At 38.1% G+C, this 18,353-nt stretch overlaps 1 protein-coding gene across 1 annotated transcript in view; it reads right to left on the bottom strand.

The window, feature by feature from the left end:
- The window catches only part of CNTNAP2 (contactin associated protein 2), a 1,099,877-nt gene that overhangs the window by 723,343 nt on the left and 358,181 nt on the right, over window positions 1-18,353 (bottom strand). The window contains exon 3 of the mRNA XM_062569605.1: window positions 8,931-9,124. Within this exon, the coding sequence (XP_062425589.1) occupies window positions 8,931-9,124 (194 nt within the window). The remainder of the gene's footprint in view (window positions 1-8,930; window positions 9,125-18,353) is intronic.

Below are 18,353 nucleotides of genomic sequence, written 5' to 3'. Positions count from 1 at the left end.
TGAAATATATATACACACACACATATACATGTGCCTATATCTGTATATTAATTGCAAGATAAGATGACAAGAAATAGTGTATGGGAGTTTGCTTGGCTGTAGTCTAACTTTTTCATGTTTTAATGGGAATTTACTTCTCATGAAAGGTGTCAGATTAAGAACTCTCAGGCTGAAGTTATCTGTGCAGCCACAGACATCTAGTGCATTAGCAGCATTGCAAATTTCCCCTTGAAACACACTTTTGCCCTGAAGCCTATGAAAACTTATATACAGCTAAAGCAGCATGATTTTTTTTTATTTAGAATTTTTTTCCCCAGTTCCATGAAAAAGAATGGAAAGTGATTTGCACCAAGAGCATACGGAGCCCAATATCAAGTGCCAGAGGTCTCCACATCACATGTACTTGTTCAAGAAATAGCTCTGCATAAGCTTAGCCCTATGCACCTGAGCTGCTGAGTTGAGTTTGGAAGCCAGATGCTTATAGGATATTTGCAGGATATGGTCTTAAATAGTCAGCTGCCCAGGGCAAGTGCATTACCACACTGTTTCTGTGCAGAGCTCAGTCTCCTCAGTTACCAAGTACCAAGCTCCAGGGAGGACCAGAAGCTAACAGGTGAAACATCTCAGATGCAGAAGTCCAGAAATTTCCTTGGAAGTCCAAGGAAACTCACTCCCAGGTAATTAGGCTCACCTTCACGGGGAAGCAAACACCTACTGAGCCAAGAAGCAAACTTGAGACCAGCTTTCACAAACTAAGCCTTCCACGTGCCAGACCTTGCAGGCAAACGAAGTAATGCTGAAAAATGCCTTAGATTCACGGGAATTAACACAATCATATCTTTCCTTTGCTAGCACAAAACCCACTACTTTACTCTGTCAAATGCACTTTTTTTAGACTACTGAAGAAACTCATTCTGGAGAAACAAATGTCTGCAACCCTCTCCAGTCTACAAGACTTTAAAATTCACAATTCCATGTCACTTTAAAGAACTCTCCTGATATAAACATTGCCTTGTTTGTTAACAAACAAAGAAAACCAAATAACCAAAACCTTTCAAAAGCCATCAGATAAGCATCAAAACTGATTAACCACAGCTTTGTACATAGCCTTTCATTCACCCAGGGCAAAGCAAATGAAAACTGAGAACGTAAGGCTTTATGTTTGCCTAGCGCTCATGTAGCAGAAACAATATCATGGGGCAAAGCAGTGAAGCATTAAGACTTTTATTACCTGCAGTACTGTACTACATAAAGGATTTGAATAGGACCATTGCTCCTTGTGCTAGGTATCGTACCAACATGCACACAGTTGTGTGGGCATATTCTTATCGCTTCCATTTAGACTTACGAAGTTAGGCATAGGTGTATGTGTTTACTGGATCAGAATGTGAATCATTTTTTAAACGTAGAATTAAGAAGAAAATGTTGAACAATTATTAATTCTCACCAGTGGTACAGATGGATTTTGCTTTAAGTTAGAACTAATATCTGAACTTTCTCAATATTGAGGGATATCTGTGATTCATCTCATTATAGAAACCAAAGCCAACTGCAAATTGCAGCCAGAAATGAAAGCCAGCTGCATCACAAAAAGTAGGAGCACAGAATATATTAAAGGTTGATTTGCTTCTTCATTTCAACAGGTACAAATCTGGGCAAGCCTTGGATGCAAGGCAGCATCACAGAATAATTTAGGCTGGAAGGAACCTCTGCAGGTCACCTAGCCCAGGCTCAAAGCAGGTCAAACTGGAACAGGCTGCTCAGGGCCTGAACAGCCACATCCTGGATATCCACACAGCAGAGATTTACCAGCCTCTCTGGGCAACCTGTTCCAGAGTTTCAGCACTCTCATGGTGAAAAAAATCCGAATGAGGTCCTTGGTGGTTCAGCATTCGAAGGGAGCTACCAACAGCTATAGACAGAAAATTCAGTGTGCCCAAAGTGACAAAGAAGTATTTTAACATTATGCAACTTGACAGCTATGTGAATGGGTAAGACCCAAGATTTGTAATTCCACATTTTCTAATTTAACAAAAAAGGAGAATAATTTTCCTTAAGGAAAGTCAAATATCTTGATCATCATTAATTTATCTGAGGAGACCACTAGAACTTCTATTTCTAACCATGCCTTTACATTTTCAATTACTTTTTTCTTATCAAATGTAATAATGACTACATTATGCTACATCTTTTTACTCAGTACATTCTAAAAGTTAAATATCAATATCTATCAACAATAAAAGAGCAAGAGTGTCAAGCAGCTGGGTTTTGGTCACATTTGGACCTTATGCTATAAAACAAGCCATATAAGTTTAATCACTTGATGCATTTCTATATGTAGCCTAAGAAGAGGGTTGACTTTTGCACAAGAAAAGACCTAGAAGCAGCAAGACGCTAGAAGCCTTAAGGGACTTCTGATCCCCTCAGGCCAGCTCCGTAAATACTCCGGGAACTGGAAGCAGTAGTGCTCTGCAGACTCAGCGCAGCAGCCTGCGTGGGTCTGGCAGCAGCATAGCTGCATTTGCCGGGTGCCACGCAGGAGCTGCAAAGCCTGCCTCTTGGAAAGGTTTCTTAGCTGAGACACAGCACAAACACTAACTACTTTCATTGCTGAGTTGATTAAGCACACAAGGTACTTCTGCGAGCTTGCTTAAGGACCTTACACACTGAGCTCACTGCAGCATGATGACACTCTGCAGTATCTGAAAACTAAGCCAAAAATAAGAGCTGAAAAGTGGATTTAGATGCCTGGCTTTAGATACCGGTGTTTAAAATTTGACAGTTTAGCACAAGCAGACTCAAACTCCTCAAGTTAAAAACAATAGATTAGAAAATAATTCTTCATAAGGGAAATGCTCTAGCAGACTATTGTGCAAGCTGCTATAAAAGATGTTATTCCAATGCACTTGCTATTTATGGGCTATAGGAAACCTAGAGGATGCTAGGACACTGTCTGCCATCACATCAAGAGGAATTTACTTTCCTTCTGACACCTACTCTTTAACAGATAAAACCTCCAGAGATAACATAATACAATTATTTATCATTCTCTCATAAAGACGATGAGTAACATCAGTGAAAAATTGTAATGTTCTGACCTAATCCATTCACAACCTGTTAGCATATCTTTAACATAAACTACTGAGCCTTTAAAATTCATGCACCTGTGTTTCTGTTAAAAATGAGATAAAACATCTTATTCCTGCACAAAATGTGCATTTTTCATAATTAAAAGTATGACTACAGCATCTTACAATCGAGGCACAATTCTATAAGCAAAATGCACAGACTCCTTTAAGTATTCATTTTTGGTCTTCAGAAAAGCCAGAATATTAAACTGGCATGACCATTTATCCTGACTAAGTATCAATCTTGGTATTCCAATATTGAAAACGCCATCAGCTTCTCTACCATTTTAACACAAACATGAAACATTGCTATGAAAGGTCTTGGCATAGTTGTATTTTACAGTCGTACTCAAATAACCCCAAATGTACTTCTCCGCGTTAAGAATTTAAACAATTTCCATTAACTAATTCTAGACAGAGAAGGGAAGGCTAACAAACAGGCTTCTTCAGGAAAGCACTAGTATTTATCCATAAAGTTCTTTTTGTCAGGGTTTCTAAATATTCATTGACAAAAACTGCCTGAATTTCTAAAGGTGCCTTACCAACACTATTTTTTTTTCCAGACATAATAGCAGTGACAGTTACACTGGGTCTATAAGACAGTTTAGCTTCACTGCAGCAAAAGAAATATTATTTTCCTGTATCCATACTTTTTTAGTCAGGGGTTCTCAATCTATAGGTTAGCAACACACATTAGGTGCTGAGCCATATTGACTTCAGTGGGAGTTACAACTCTTCATCCACTCAATACAGCCATAAAGGTGATATTGGCTGTTGCAAGTGAATGGAGCAATCTTTATAAAATAAAGGCATGGGAGACAGGGACTCCGAGATATAACAACCTAGTAAGCTAAGGCCTAATGAAATTAAAGAAAGGCACGCAGGAGATTCCAGGAGAAAAAAAGACGAGATTTTTCACATGGAAGGAAAGATGCAATTTAAAGGGAGTATTTCTAGTAATAAAATATCCTGAGAATTAAGAGCAAATACCAAACCAAGCCAGTAAAAGTGATGCTGGCACGATGCTGGCATGCTGGCCCCCTTGCAGGCATTGCTATGAAGACCACAAGACACAAGACCAAAAGCTTCCCAGACAGGGTAGGTCAGGGCATCCTTAAATAGAAAACAACAATAAATCCACATAATTCCCAAAAGACTTCAGGCCTTGCAATAAACATTAGTGAAAAATTTGGCACTAATATGTCAAACCCTTTTGTCATGTTTAAGCAGGTTTGCATGGTACCTGGTATTCTAGTAGCAGCCCAGCAAAGGGCAAGTCACAGACTATTCTAATCACATTTCACATCTCTGAAATGTTCCCCTAATTGCAGTAGTCATAACATTATAATCATCTAAAAGAGTTTAATAAACAAATTTAACTACATAGGCAAAACAAAAAAAGCCTAGCAAATTTTTCTATGACACAGGTTTCCGCTCAAGATGTTACAGAGCATTCACAAAAAAAGGAGAGCAGCAGTAAGCATCAAGCACAAGAATTCTCACGTAATATCCTTCATTAGCAATGTTCTGGTTTAGCATCATGGAAGAAAGTTGGATTTCAGGGGAAGAACAGTGACAGTTTTTGTAAAGCGAATAATTATTGCATGGCCTAGTAACAAAGTGGGCGTATGCTAGAATTTCTTCTCTTTCAGTTTTAGCTGCTCTACACGATAATTTGTATTCCATGACACATGCAGTGAGTGCTTGGTTAGCTAGGAATGCTGCTCTGCAGAGCAGGTGAAGGGAAGCGGGACCGCGATAAGGCTTGCAGATTTGTCCTCTGAATATCCGAAGCAGAATTAGCATTTTAGGCTGAACAAAAACAGGGAGCAGATGGCTCCTGCAGAACTTTGCCCAGGTAGAGCTGCAGATGATTGCCTTGTATATCTATCTAGACCTTAAACACTGCTCTAGGTCTGTCTGATGGTTAATACTTCCAGAGGCACCCAAGAGCATTAAACATCTGCAATCTCATACATCTTGGAAAAGTCAATCATCCAGCTCACTTGTGCTTCCCTTCACAACAAATTTTGGCTCAATACCAGGGCAAAACTCTGAAGTGCTGAGAACTGCTTTTTCTGTGCAAGTTAAATCCACTGGCCCAGCCTCCTTCCTTCAATACCAAGGGAAAGTATCTCAATGAAGAGACTGCACTTCTCAGATAGTAAGTGCTCCTCAGTCCCCAGAGAAATGCAAAGTGCATTTTACGCCTAATTTACTGATTTTCTGATTATTTCACCTACAAATGAACAAAATTAATAGCATGAGAAAAGCACACATCTTTAAAGACAGTAGGTAAATAGATAATGTAGATTTCTTTCCAAAGAATCAGTTTTGATAGTGAAAGATCTGTAGTCACTTCATTTTTTCAGTAATGAAAATACTACAAAAGCAGACATTACACATACACATTATGTTCAAATTAAAACCGAACTCATTTGGGGGAAATATCTTAAAAATCCCCACTGAACTATCAGTGAATTACCAGATCATCATCCCTGGTCTGATTTCAAGACAAACTGGAAATCCTGATACTCAACTCTGGCAGAAAGAGAAAAACGGGAAAAACAACAACAAAAAACACCTAAAATTCCCATGCCACAGCCAGAAGAACTTTCAATTGAAGAATTAGGTCCAGAGCTAAATCTCTGTTAAAAAAAATGATTAAATCACTTTCACTTATATTTTCACAACTCCACTGATGTCTGATGATGCTGAAAATGCAATCAATTACAGAACACAACTCAGAGGTCGCACACAGGGTATGTGTGCTAGGCCTTTCCCATCAGTATTTTACTCAAAGTTACAGTAACTATTTCTTCTTCATCCTCCTGACTTTGATATCCCACAGGAATAAAAATTAAAAAAAAAAAAAAAAAAAAGAGAGAGACTAGCGAGAAGCAATCATGACTTCTACTAGCATAATCAAATTCCAAAAGACGATACATCCCAAGAAGTCTTCAGCTGCATTAAAACTCTCCCAAACCTCCTGCAGGAGAGGCTTAAATCTTAAGAGATGTTCAGCTCTGCCACTAGTGCTTTTATTTCAATGTTTTGAGCCTCAGTGTTCTCGTAAGATCTGAGCATTTTCTTATTATAGCTATAGGGTATATTTGTGTTACGCGGAGCACTCACAACACTGATATGTGGGTTAGGAGAGAGGAACAGTATTATGCATAGAATCACATCAGGTGTACGTTCTGTAGGCTAAATGGTGTTGGTACAGACACTGAAAGGAGCATCTACACTGATCCACAGATACATTATGGACATGAAACACCCCGGTGGATTGACATAAACAGGGAAATCTCATGACCTATCAAAATTAAGACCTTTGACTGCAGGAGTGAAGCTAGGAGAGGTGATCAAAGTTCTCTAGTTGCTAGGCATTTTATGGAAAGAGGGCACATCCACTCATCTTATTAAAATTCATCGAAACTGAAAACATCCAAAAGCCCAGAGGGGGTGGGGTCAGAAAATATTTCACAGAAACGGAAAGCTTAGTCTAAATTCACCTTCAAAACACTTTCCCTGGATTGGGCTACCAGAGAGCCTTTTGATTACTCACCTACTTCAGAGATGATTATAGAACTTTTTCTACTCCTTGACTAATACATAGAAAAGGTGATCATTCAACATTTTATGCAGATTATCATAGTTTGCTCTTTCTTAGATGTTTGTTCAGAATTATTTCTCCTGTGCTAACACTAACCCATCAAGCAAGCCTTACTTGTATTTCCTTCCATTTCCCACATTTTGTCCTCTGGCTGTGCCATTTCATACCATAACTGCTTTGTTATTAATTATTGCTGAACTCCGCTGCACTTTATTTCCATCTTTTTTTCCCCCCACTTTCTTTAATTTCAAATTTACTGTTGTCAGGACACAGTGACACTTGGGCACAGGAATGATGGGGGAAGCCCATTAGTCAGAGGCCGTACCCTGCCCTTCTTTCGGGCATTATAGTTCTAATAGGTACGAACTCAAAGGGAAATTCCAAATACTTCTATTACACAAGATTAAACGGACAACACGGCATCATCTGACACCAGAAACAAAGCTGTTTTATGGAAGTTCGTAGTAGAGTCAAGCCCCCCAACTGCTTTTATTACCAGTAGCTCAGGTTTATCCTTTAAAATATTGCTACCTTATCCCAGGTTTCTTTTTAATTGTCTTTCTAGAATAGAATAAAAATTGCAAGATACAAATAACAGTATTGCAGCAACCAGCTTGCCAAATACATCCCAATGATTTAGTATTCTGAATACAGGTAGCAAATTTGTGTGGCAACTAACTACACATTTTTGCAAGTGATATCAGTGGCCAAGGAGAGATCAGCTCCCCTCCTCCCCCCGAATTCACCAAATAATTCATTTCCCTATTCATTATTAAGAATATTCTTCCAGGAAGGTTTCTGTATTCTGACATTAAGAGACGATATAAGAATGAAGACTTCCTACAAAGCCCTCAGAAGTGTGCGCCGCTTTGGAAACAGTCAGAGCTGCCACTAAATCAGCCAAGTCATATATTGCTTAAAGATTTTCCTGTCAAGGTATTAAGAACATTTTTTTTCTTCGGGCAAACTGTACTGCTTTGTATAGCGTTCCCTCAGCCAGCTCTTCCCTAGTCCCTTGAGAGGCATTTGCAGGATATCAACTGTAGTTCTTGAAAAAGCCTATATCTAAGACAATGTAAACACTAAAGGCTATAAATATTTTTATGCACATTAAGTGGCCTTGAAAGCGAGACTTCTTATATTCACCCAGGTTAAGCACAAGCTTTTGTTTCCGCAGATTTTTCTCCTCATTCCTTTTTCCCTTCCTCACTTTTTTCCCCTCCCTCTTTCAGAAATTTATCTAGCACATGGATGAGGCTTTTCCAATAAATCAATAATCCAACAAAAAAATGACTGCTGTAGTACCCTGCACATTGAGTTTCTATTATACAGATCAAATCATTCACCTTATGGTCTTTATTTGAAGTTCATTTTAATAGTTAAAAAAAAAATCAATAAAAAAAATACCTGACAAAAATATGAATCTAAAATAGTATGACGGCAAGTCTTCTTGCCTGCTTTTCCAGTACTCTTCTGATGAGACATAATAGCCAATCAATTTACTGTGGTTTCAGGAAGAGCAATAGCATTTTTCTGCAGAACTACAATGAAGATAAGGAGGTTAGATATCTACCATTCTGCTGACGAAAAATGACAGTTACCTGTTTACAATAATCAACAAATGGTTGCTGATTAAAATCAATGAAATTAGCAGCTTATCCATGAAAAGTTTGAAAGACAAAACCAAATTATATTATTTTCTCTAAAATAACACAAAAATCCCTGTAGCATCAATATATAAAGCAAAGCATACATTGTAAGACTGTTCCCCAGCGTCCACACAGAGAAAAAAAATTCTTTCGGAAACATTATGTTTAAAAGAAGAATTTTCAGAACTGTTTTTCTACACATCTCACGTTTACTTTATGCAATTAGTAAAGGAAAGAGGTGAAGAAAGGAAAAAAACAAAGCAGGAGAGAACTCTTTGTAGAATACCAGCAGCCAAAAAATAATGCCGTTGCACAAGCTGACAACTGCCATCTGCCCAAATGGGCTTGGCTGACCTGGGGACAGGCCTCCCAACAGCAGTTACAACCTGAGTTGTTGCATACTGAGCTGTGCTTTGTTCCTTCGCCAAAACACAACATTGAAGAGTTGTAAGAGATGTATGATTCCTGAAAACAGTTAATCAACTGAAAAGAAAACCTAATTACAGCACGCACTCCCATTTTGCACCAGTGACTTACCCAGATGTTTCCATCCTGGTGGTATGGCTTCCAGTTCCTCCCTGTATCGCTGTAGAGCATCCGATACTGGGTGACCCAGTCAGAACTGCTGTATCTGCCTTGCGTTGCGATGGCACTGATCTGCTTCCTGCTCCCAAAATCCACCTGGAGCCACTGATAGTGGTCGCTGTCCGACGGAGACCAACCTCCTGCACCTGCCGAGTAAGAACAGAAGAAAGGTTTGAACCTCAGACCCTCGTCTTGAAGAAACCTTGGTACAAAGGTGATGACTGCTGGAAGGTAGCCCAGCTGAAAGGAGTCCAATTAAAAAAAAAAAAAAATGAATGCATACAAGAGAAATAGGATTGCACATTTAAAAAGGGGGGGGGGCATCTTTAGGACAGGCTTCAAATGCATTAACGTTGTTGCCTTAATCATTTATGATATAATTATAATGATTTAATGGGCTGCCCTGCTAACGAATCAATGTCTTTATAATGCCTTAATTAGAGTTTATTACTTTATGCCAAATTATAATTACTCAAGGGTTGACCAATTTGCCATGAAATCCTTTGTTAAAGTCAGCTGGCACAAATCAATAACAATCTTTGGATTTTGTGTGCCTTTTCAACAGCATTTCACATTAAAGAGATAATATAGATTAAAAGAGAGGAAACAATAGCAAGCCCTTCACTTTCCTCTATTTCAGTAGAGTGCATAGCCTGAAAAAAGTTTTCCCAGAAGGACTGAAAAAGGAGCAGGTAATGCAAGACCGGCTCCAGTTTTGATCTGCTTTGTGTACAAGTCGTCACAGAGTACATTGAGAACACTGTTAACGGTATTACTTTCAAGTTAATTTCTATTCCGATATAGAGCGATGACACTTCTGTGAGGCTTATCAGTCACTGGACCGCATTCAACTGTTCTTAACAAAGACAATAATGAATAGACAAAGGTACCGTAAAGACATGAATGCAATTTCTTATTTTACTGAAATAAAAAAATATTTAGGGGAAAATTGTAGCTTGGTACCTCACAGGGTTATAAAAATACTAAGCAGATTATTATAATGATGTATGCATCATTATGATGTATTTAACAATGATTTACATTAGGAATAAATGAAATTTCAAAAAATCCCCTCAGTATTGAGAAAAACCGGAGAACCTCCTCCCCCCCCCCTTTTTTTTAATATAGAACATTAAGATGCAGGAAACAAACTTTACAAAGACTTATCATGATTACAAGACTTTTTGGATCCATCATAGAAGAACAGCCAAAAAAAAAAAAAAAAAAAAAAAAAAAAAAACAGACAGTCAGGCATGCTGTGAATTTATGACAACTGTGTGTTTTCTATTTTGCCCATAGCCTTAAACTGATGTCACAAACCTAGCGTGATTTCCAAGCAATAAACTCTTTGCTATACTGTGTCTTATCTACTCCAATCATTAGGCGGCAGCATTGCCTCAGCCTAAGAAAATTCTAAAAATTCATCTGCTACAGGTGATAGGAAATTTAAATGTTGTGATATCAACAGGATCATTTTGTGTCATAGGTGTTGCCTTTCATTGGAAATAACATGTAGCATTCACCTTATGACGTCTATTTTGGCAACAATTTTTAAGGTTTACAGTAGGTGAACTGTCCCTGCACTACAGGTAATTACATCCAGCAATGTTAGGAGAATTAATTAGGAGTATGGAGTAACATTTAAACCGTTACTAAAAGCATTCACAGGAAAAAGCATTCCCACACACTCACAAGTTCAAACTTGACCTACTTTTGCAAAGAATAGCAATAGGTTACTTAAAAATAGAAAATACAGAAAAGAGCTCCTTAAGTCTACGGTGCGCAGAGACTGGAGGATTTATATCCACATATTTGTGGTACCAGCAGAGAAGTCCCCTTTTCTGCTAAAGAGCTCCTTCCAGTTGGCCTGCCTTAGACTGGCGGCACACGAGTGACGAGGAGGTGCTCCTATCTCAAAGCCATTTCTGGAAGAGAGCCCCTTTCGTGGGTCCAGCACAAGTAAGGCTCGGTAACGTCAGCGTTCAAAAGTTACTGGGAATTGCAGAACTGACTACATCCATCACTGAAACGCCCTTCGGCAATGCAATTGCTCAGAAAGGATATCCACTGGAACTGGAACATATAAAAAGTGTATGAAACAAGATCTATTTTAGCTATGTGTGATAAACAGCAGATTTTGTTATGCACATTTATAAGAAAAAAAGTATAGCTATAATTAAACTGTAATAACGTACATTTCTTCTTTTAGTATGTTTATGCTACCGATGCCAGAATTTGGCCTTCGGTAACTGATAAACATACTCAGGCTTTGTAAAATGCTGTTGGGCTTTGGAAAGCAATTGAAAAGTTTGGAAAAACAGGAACTAAGATTAATTTTCCCATTTTTTTGTAATCTGAGAAGAGATGGTAAATATTCTCCATGCCACACCTGACAAAAGGTGAACGTGGTTACATGATCATCACACCTAAGATATCAAATGGAAGCACGGGAGCAGGACAAATTGTCTTATAATCGATTATACTAATAAGTGAGAAACAAGACTTCTAGTCAGTGTTGCAAAGAGGAGCAGAAGATACTATTCCATTGGCTTCTTGACCTAATTCTCTACCTCAGTTCCACATTTGCCTTCCTGCAATAAATACATAAAGTTGTCTCAGCAGAAAAGCAAAGAGAAAAGCCAGAAGAACGAAGGATGAACGCATTCAATTCTAGCTAAATGTGCTTAGCAGATCACCATGGAAAGGGACTGGTGACCAGCCTGAAGGGGAGGGCAGGTGTCAGACGTTTGCCAGAAGCACACTGCAGGAATCGTTAGAAAAAGTTTCCTCTTACTGTTTGATTCATCAAGCAGTGTAATTTGGGGGAGCTGATTACTCGTGCAACTTTTATTGATTCAAAGATTAACAAAGACCCTTCTTCTTTTAACACGTACGCACTCTGGAATAACCCAGAAGAAAGTTGGATTATATAAATTTTCAACCCTGTGAGATCCTTGCAGAAGCCCTGAATTCATCAAAGGATTTTAAGCACATTTACGTCCCCATTCAGCAAACGAGCAAAATAAGATTCACGCTAAGCAGGTACCAACATCTCTCACCCTTAGAAACCGGTACACACCTACAGCTCAGCATATTGTTAAATGCTTTGTTGAATGAAGATAGTTTCTTCACTGCAATCACTTCATATTGGAAAGGCCATTGAGGAGTAACTAAAACCAAGATGCTTAACATATTCTCCCTTCCTACAGGGGTGGCAAATTTGGAAAATCAAAACAGATTTTCTCTATACAGCAGTATGTTAGAAATGTACTTGCTTTTATAGCTTGTGTATTATGGCAGAATAATGAATTACTTTAAGGAATAAGCAAAATAGCCAACATTTTCATACTTTGCAGTGAGCACTGCTTTCTAGTGAAGTCGCAATAGTAAATGAAACCTGCTGAATACATGCCATTCAGAGTTTTATTCTTCACACCTTGCTGGAAATCATTTTTAATGGTTCCTAGTTATATTCTTCATTTTATGATACACATTCTTTTTTTTTTTTTTTTTTTTTTTTTTTTTGTGTGGCAGAAAAAGACACTGAATGCATGTTTTAAGATGTGCTAATAAGGAACTTCATGTACTTCTTTTAGTGTAAATTGCCACAAAGTACATCCCACGCTATGAAATCAATCTGAATTACAAATGATTAGAAAGATATCAGAACTATGAAGAAACTAAAAGACATGAGACATGCATATAACGTAGTTTACTTTCATTTAAGACATAATGAGCATATATGGGGTTTTTGGTAGCAAAACTGACATAAGTAAAGTTGCAGAGAGTATCTCCTTCCTACTTTTATTTTTATTCTAGTCTAGAATTGGATGTGATTAAATGCATTCACCCACTCAGTGGCTAAAATAACTAACTCAGTGATATTGAGAGTCATTCAATACTTATTTGTACTGGACTCCATACCACAAATACAGCAACCGACTTCAACTTGAGAAAGAACGACTATATGCAACTCTGACAATAAATAAGAGAACTATAAGAACTGTAAGTTCAGCAATAGTAAAAGTCAACATCAAATCTAGTGGCCCTTATATCTTTCCACATCCAAGAAACTTGCCTATACAGGGAAAAACTCTAAAAATCTGAAGCAGCAAAATTGGCCAGAGCATGCCAGTGATGAAAGGAGACAGTTATGAAAGATTTTGTTAAGCCTTACTTTCAAAACAAGCTGCAGGAAGTCATTTGATCTCTTCCTACTGCAGACTGACCAAACAATGTGCACCAAGATGAGTCTATCCTTGAAAAAAAAAAATACTGAAGCTACACAGAGATGCATAGAACTATATTTGGAATGCTAAGGATTTAGAACTTGAAATCCTTTCATGATTTTTCCCAAAGTGGAAAAAATTGCTTAAAAAAGAATTCACAAAAAGACAATTTTAACATCATTACAACACAACTTGAAATTCCTATTTTTTTAAATTATGGAAGCCTAAATGGCTTTCATATTTTTATTGGATTTTTTTCTACAGATTCACGGTGTGCGACTGAAAATGACATGAAAAACCACCACTCTCTAAATATATAGTTCTAAGAATAATTTAACACGAGTGTATTTTTGCAAAATGTCATGACTAACACTATATATAACTTTCTCATTTAATTAATTATGCATTTCAAATTCCTATTCAAAATTGAGAGGTACTTCCCATTTACTGCATACTAAGAAAGTCTACATGATGAGTTGGCCTTGCCTTCCCATAATTCCCCCAGATAAATCTCAGTAATATCAAAACTGAGGTAGTCTTACAGATCTTAGATTTTTTTCTGAACTACCATACGCTTCTGAGCTCCAGATCTATGACACACACAGTGATGATTTCTGAAACTCTCATTCTGATCCATTTTGGTTAGAAACCTTCTTTCTTGTAATGTTTTCGCACTTTCATCTTCATTCTTGGTTGAAATAAGAAAGATTAATTCCCACTAACAGAATCAATTCTTGTTTTAGTCACACTTGATTATTCCCTACTTCAAATCACAAAATAAAACACCAGTACTGCAGTAAGCCTAGTCTTCTACTCTTTCTCAAATCAGCAATAAAAGGCTTCAAAGAAATGAATGAAAGAAGGAACAGACCCTTACCCAGAAATTACATCAGAAAACAAACAATGAACAACTACACAGAAGACTTGAATTTGTGGTAGTCATAAGTCAAGGGTTTACTTCTCCAATCTCAGAAAGGAAGCCAAGGATATATCTTTTTAATAACTATGTATACATACCTAGAAAAAGCCTTAGAGTTGCATTCTGCTTATTTTTATGGGAAAAACACAAATCAATTTTTCAATGAGCAATAACACTTTCTAGGTCACTGCAACAGCATAAAATCAATATTGTTTGATACCTCTCTATTTTCCAAGACATTGCTTGTCATGCCTCTACATAAGAGATAAACCAAGACAAAGATGAAAACTTTGAAATCTTGAAATCATTCGTTGACTGCTCTTCAGAGAAAATACAGGCAGTCATTTGCTACAGTACCCTAGACAGCTTTAATATTAAAGACCTGAACTTCTGAAATGCATAAACCTGCATTGCTGGCATAGGTTATATTTAAGTAGGATTTTGGAAACATGCACATCAGTAGTAGCTTCCATTTCTGGCTTGTCTTTTCATGTTTATCCATAACATTGCAGACACTGGTGTGTATAAAGATGAAAAAAATTTACACATTTAACTTCATACACAGCAAACAGCATCTCAGCAGTGAGTGGGCCTAGTCACACTGAGAAGTTATGCACGTATCAAAGTCTTAGATGACTAAACACCTTAAATTTCATGCTGTTTGCAGCAAGATCCTTGTTAGAGGCCTCTACCTAATACAAGGTAAAAGAGAGGCAACCCTTACACAGAGCTGTTCTGCTAATGGAAAAATTCATTTCTTGATACTAGCACAGAAGAACATTCATGATTTCCTTACTAAAAATAACAAACTGTTACATTTCTTGTATCCACCTGCTCTCCTAGGTAAACTGAGATTTTTAATCCAATCCCTAGCTTAAGTGTAGGGACTTGCTTTGCATATTTGAGAAGTTCTTCCTTCTAGCAGGTGACAAGAGCGATGCAATTACAGACAAAGCCATGGACAAAGCTGATGGTGGTCCAATTATGAACATTTTTCTCCAGAAGAAGCAAAGGTTGATACCGAGAAGGCAGGAAATACTGAGACAACAGCAGCATGATTACAGTCAACCTCCTCTATTTTAAGTGATCTATGTTTATCTTGTAAAAGTTAAATATCAAGAAAAAGAAAGATGACGACAGAAATGACAACCAAATATTTTCCTCTCCAGAAATCATTATTAGAAGCCTACCCAAAATTAGGCCACATTTTTAGTAAACATCAAATTAGATCCAAACTTTGGTCTAACTCGCCAAGAGCAACTTTCCAAAGGTGCAGCAAGAGCTGGGCTCAAGCAAGCCTTAAAGCTCTAAGTTCCCTATAAAATAAAATTCATGAACTTCATTTTGCAGGGATAACAGAAGATGGGACAGGCCGATATTCGTACTCCAAATTTAGTTGCTTCAATGGAAGACTAAAGTTGTAAGTCTACAGGGCGGTCAGTATTACCGTCAGCCTTGACTTCCAAAAGGCTGAGGCAGCATGCCAGCCTTTCCTATTAGTAGTCAACAGGAATATTCCTACTGATTTCTAGTAGCACTTATCAGTGTCTTCCCTTGACATAGCCTACACTCCCTGATAAAGTATACTTTCCATTTTCCTAAATTACATAAAACATAAACATATATATATATATATATATATATATAGCTTAGGTTTTGGGGCAGCGTGAGAGGAGGAGAGAACAAAAGAAAGGATAAGCGCTTTGTTATTCTAGCAAATATTTTTAGATATTGGTAGACTAATTTAAAAAACTTCTCATCCACCAAGAAAAAAAAGTAGGTAATGGGAAAAAAGAATACTAAATTATATTTCTTAAAATTGATTCATTTTAATTTAAAAAGTTGAAAGTTAAGAGTGGAAATAACCCAAGGGATAACATTAGTTATTTGGATACAGTCTACATAGATCTTTTTTTAAAAGAAAATTAAAATCACTATATTATTTTTTGAAATCCCAACAGGTCTTTCTTACAGTAAATGCAATTAAAATAAATCCCCTGATATAGTGTCTGCTTCTTAATACCCACTGATATATCTTAACTGAGCACAAACTCTGTAAGAGGGAATGAGTGACCAACCTGCCCTAAGAAACAGTGGTTATATCTAACAATAAAAACATTGCAAAAAAAAGGTGTCATTCACAGCCATTGAACTCAAAACAGGGGAAAAAAAATCCTAAGCCTGAGTAGTCTCATATCCAGAATCTGCTGTTGGGGAACAAATACTTAGCAGCTTTGGTTATTTTAATGAACACATCACTTTAAACTATGCCTTTCCCATCTGTTCTGCTTTCTAATTACATATGCAAAAAGCAGTTCATTCACAACTGCATCCTAATGGAATCTTAAACAAAACTTGGAAGAGATTTAAATACTCTGCGCACATCATCTGTATTCAAGGCATCAAGCAGCTGCTTCTCCACGAGGTGTTTTCTTGTTTTCAGATAGAAAGTTGAGGCAAAGCAATGGATCACTGCACCCTGGCATGCAAACCACTTGCATACAAAATAACCACAGTGGCATAGAGGACACAAGAGAGGAAGTACAGACATCGTCCTCTCCTCGCATCTGCTTTTCAAGAGCAAGGGCACAAGTCTTCCATCGCACGCTTACGCACTGCAGCACTGGCGGCTGCCTAACACCTCCAGTCATACCTCTCGCAAGAACTACCACATCTGTATCTAACCGAGAGCAGACATTGCTGCCCGTTAGACATAGCACTGACGTGGAGCAAACTAGCCCCGGTTTAGCAGATTCTTATCCAAGATTTTACTGAGGGTCAGATCATCGGCTAGCGAACAGCGAAGGTTTATCGACTTTGATGGAACCACGTTCACAGCACTTTGTCGCTATCAGGAGATATCGCAGCTGTTACGAGGAACTACCCAACATGGGCCACGGTAACGGGCAGAACACACTGTGGTTTGCATCTGGATTCCAGTCGCAGACAAATTTATTACGGTATTTCTTCACCAATTCATACTAATTTCAACTGGAGTAAGATGCCTAAACACTTCAGTCGCCTAAGCAGTCTGATTCCCATCAGTGCAGCAGCCCACAAAGTGATGAAAGGCAAAGTTAAATTTCTGCAAGTTAAATTATGATATTCTGACCCATCTTGGTAATTTTTTCCCCCTCAAATGACTGTACATCCACCACAACTAAATGTCGTAATTCAGTCTTAGACAACTCACTCTGTGACAAGCGATAAAAAAAATACCAAACCTGAGCCTCAGCGTCTGGCAGAGACCTGCTGAGCAAGATCCTGTAGTGAATAAAGTTTCTCCTGCTGAGTTTTTGGTGTACATCAGTATTCCAGTAATAATATCAGTATTCCAGCAAACAAGGCTGTCTTGAAACGCTCACTGTTAACAATAGCAAAGAAAAGCTGCACAATTGCTTTATTACATTATCTCGTCACTATTTGATTTTTGTTACTCCAAGCGTCTTCGTCTCCGTTTCCCCCAGCCAGCTCTTCTCGTATCAGCGACTTCTCCCTCGCGCTGCTCTGCTCATTGCGCCCAGCGCTCCGAAAGGCTCCGAGCCCAGCGAGCACCGAAAACGACCCGGCCTTGCTCGGGCCCTTAACCACAGCTCTTCTGAAGCCCAGATCCCTCGGCGATTGCCAGTGAAGAATCAACTTTGCCTGCTGCTACCAATACCCGTAACGCTCGCTCCGGCTCGGGCCCTGGATCACGGCAGAACCCAAGCGACGTTCGCTTTTCTTACCTCTTTTTCACTTTGTACATTTTGATCGGTTTTATTTTACTCTTCTTCTTCTTCTAGACTCTGCGAGAAAATAATACTCAAAAGCATGCTCACGTTGAAGATTTCCCCTCAGTTTTCCTACTCAGTTTAAACCAACTTTTCCTCTGTATAAACATGTTTTCCATCTGCTCAGAATTTCAGCCCTGAATCTCAATCTTTTAAGTATTTCACAGAATCCGGTTCCAACCTAAATCATGATTATTTCTTAAAATTCAGAATTGCTAACAAAGCAGTCTGAAATATTTTTTCAGACAACCTCATTCCCTCCTTCTCAAGTACTACAGAGTGCTAAAATCACAAGGACAGATTTTGATAACTTCCCACAGGAAATGTAAATGAAGCCAATAAATTCTCGCAAAGCATTTTCGCTTTCTGAAACAAAACTAACTGGCAGAGGGGAGCACGGATGTCATCTTTACTGCAAGTTTCCAAATACTTAAAAAAAACCCACTGCCTGCAT

This window comes from Rhea pennata, chromosome 2, assembly GCF_028389875.1.
Source record: "Rhea pennata isolate bPtePen1 chromosome 2, bPtePen1.pri, whole genome shotgun sequence".
In the NCBI taxonomy this organism is placed as follows: Eukaryota; Metazoa; Chordata; class Aves; order Rheiformes; family Rheidae; genus Rhea; species Rhea pennata.
This window is presented reverse-complemented; position numbering and strand designations above follow the sequence as displayed.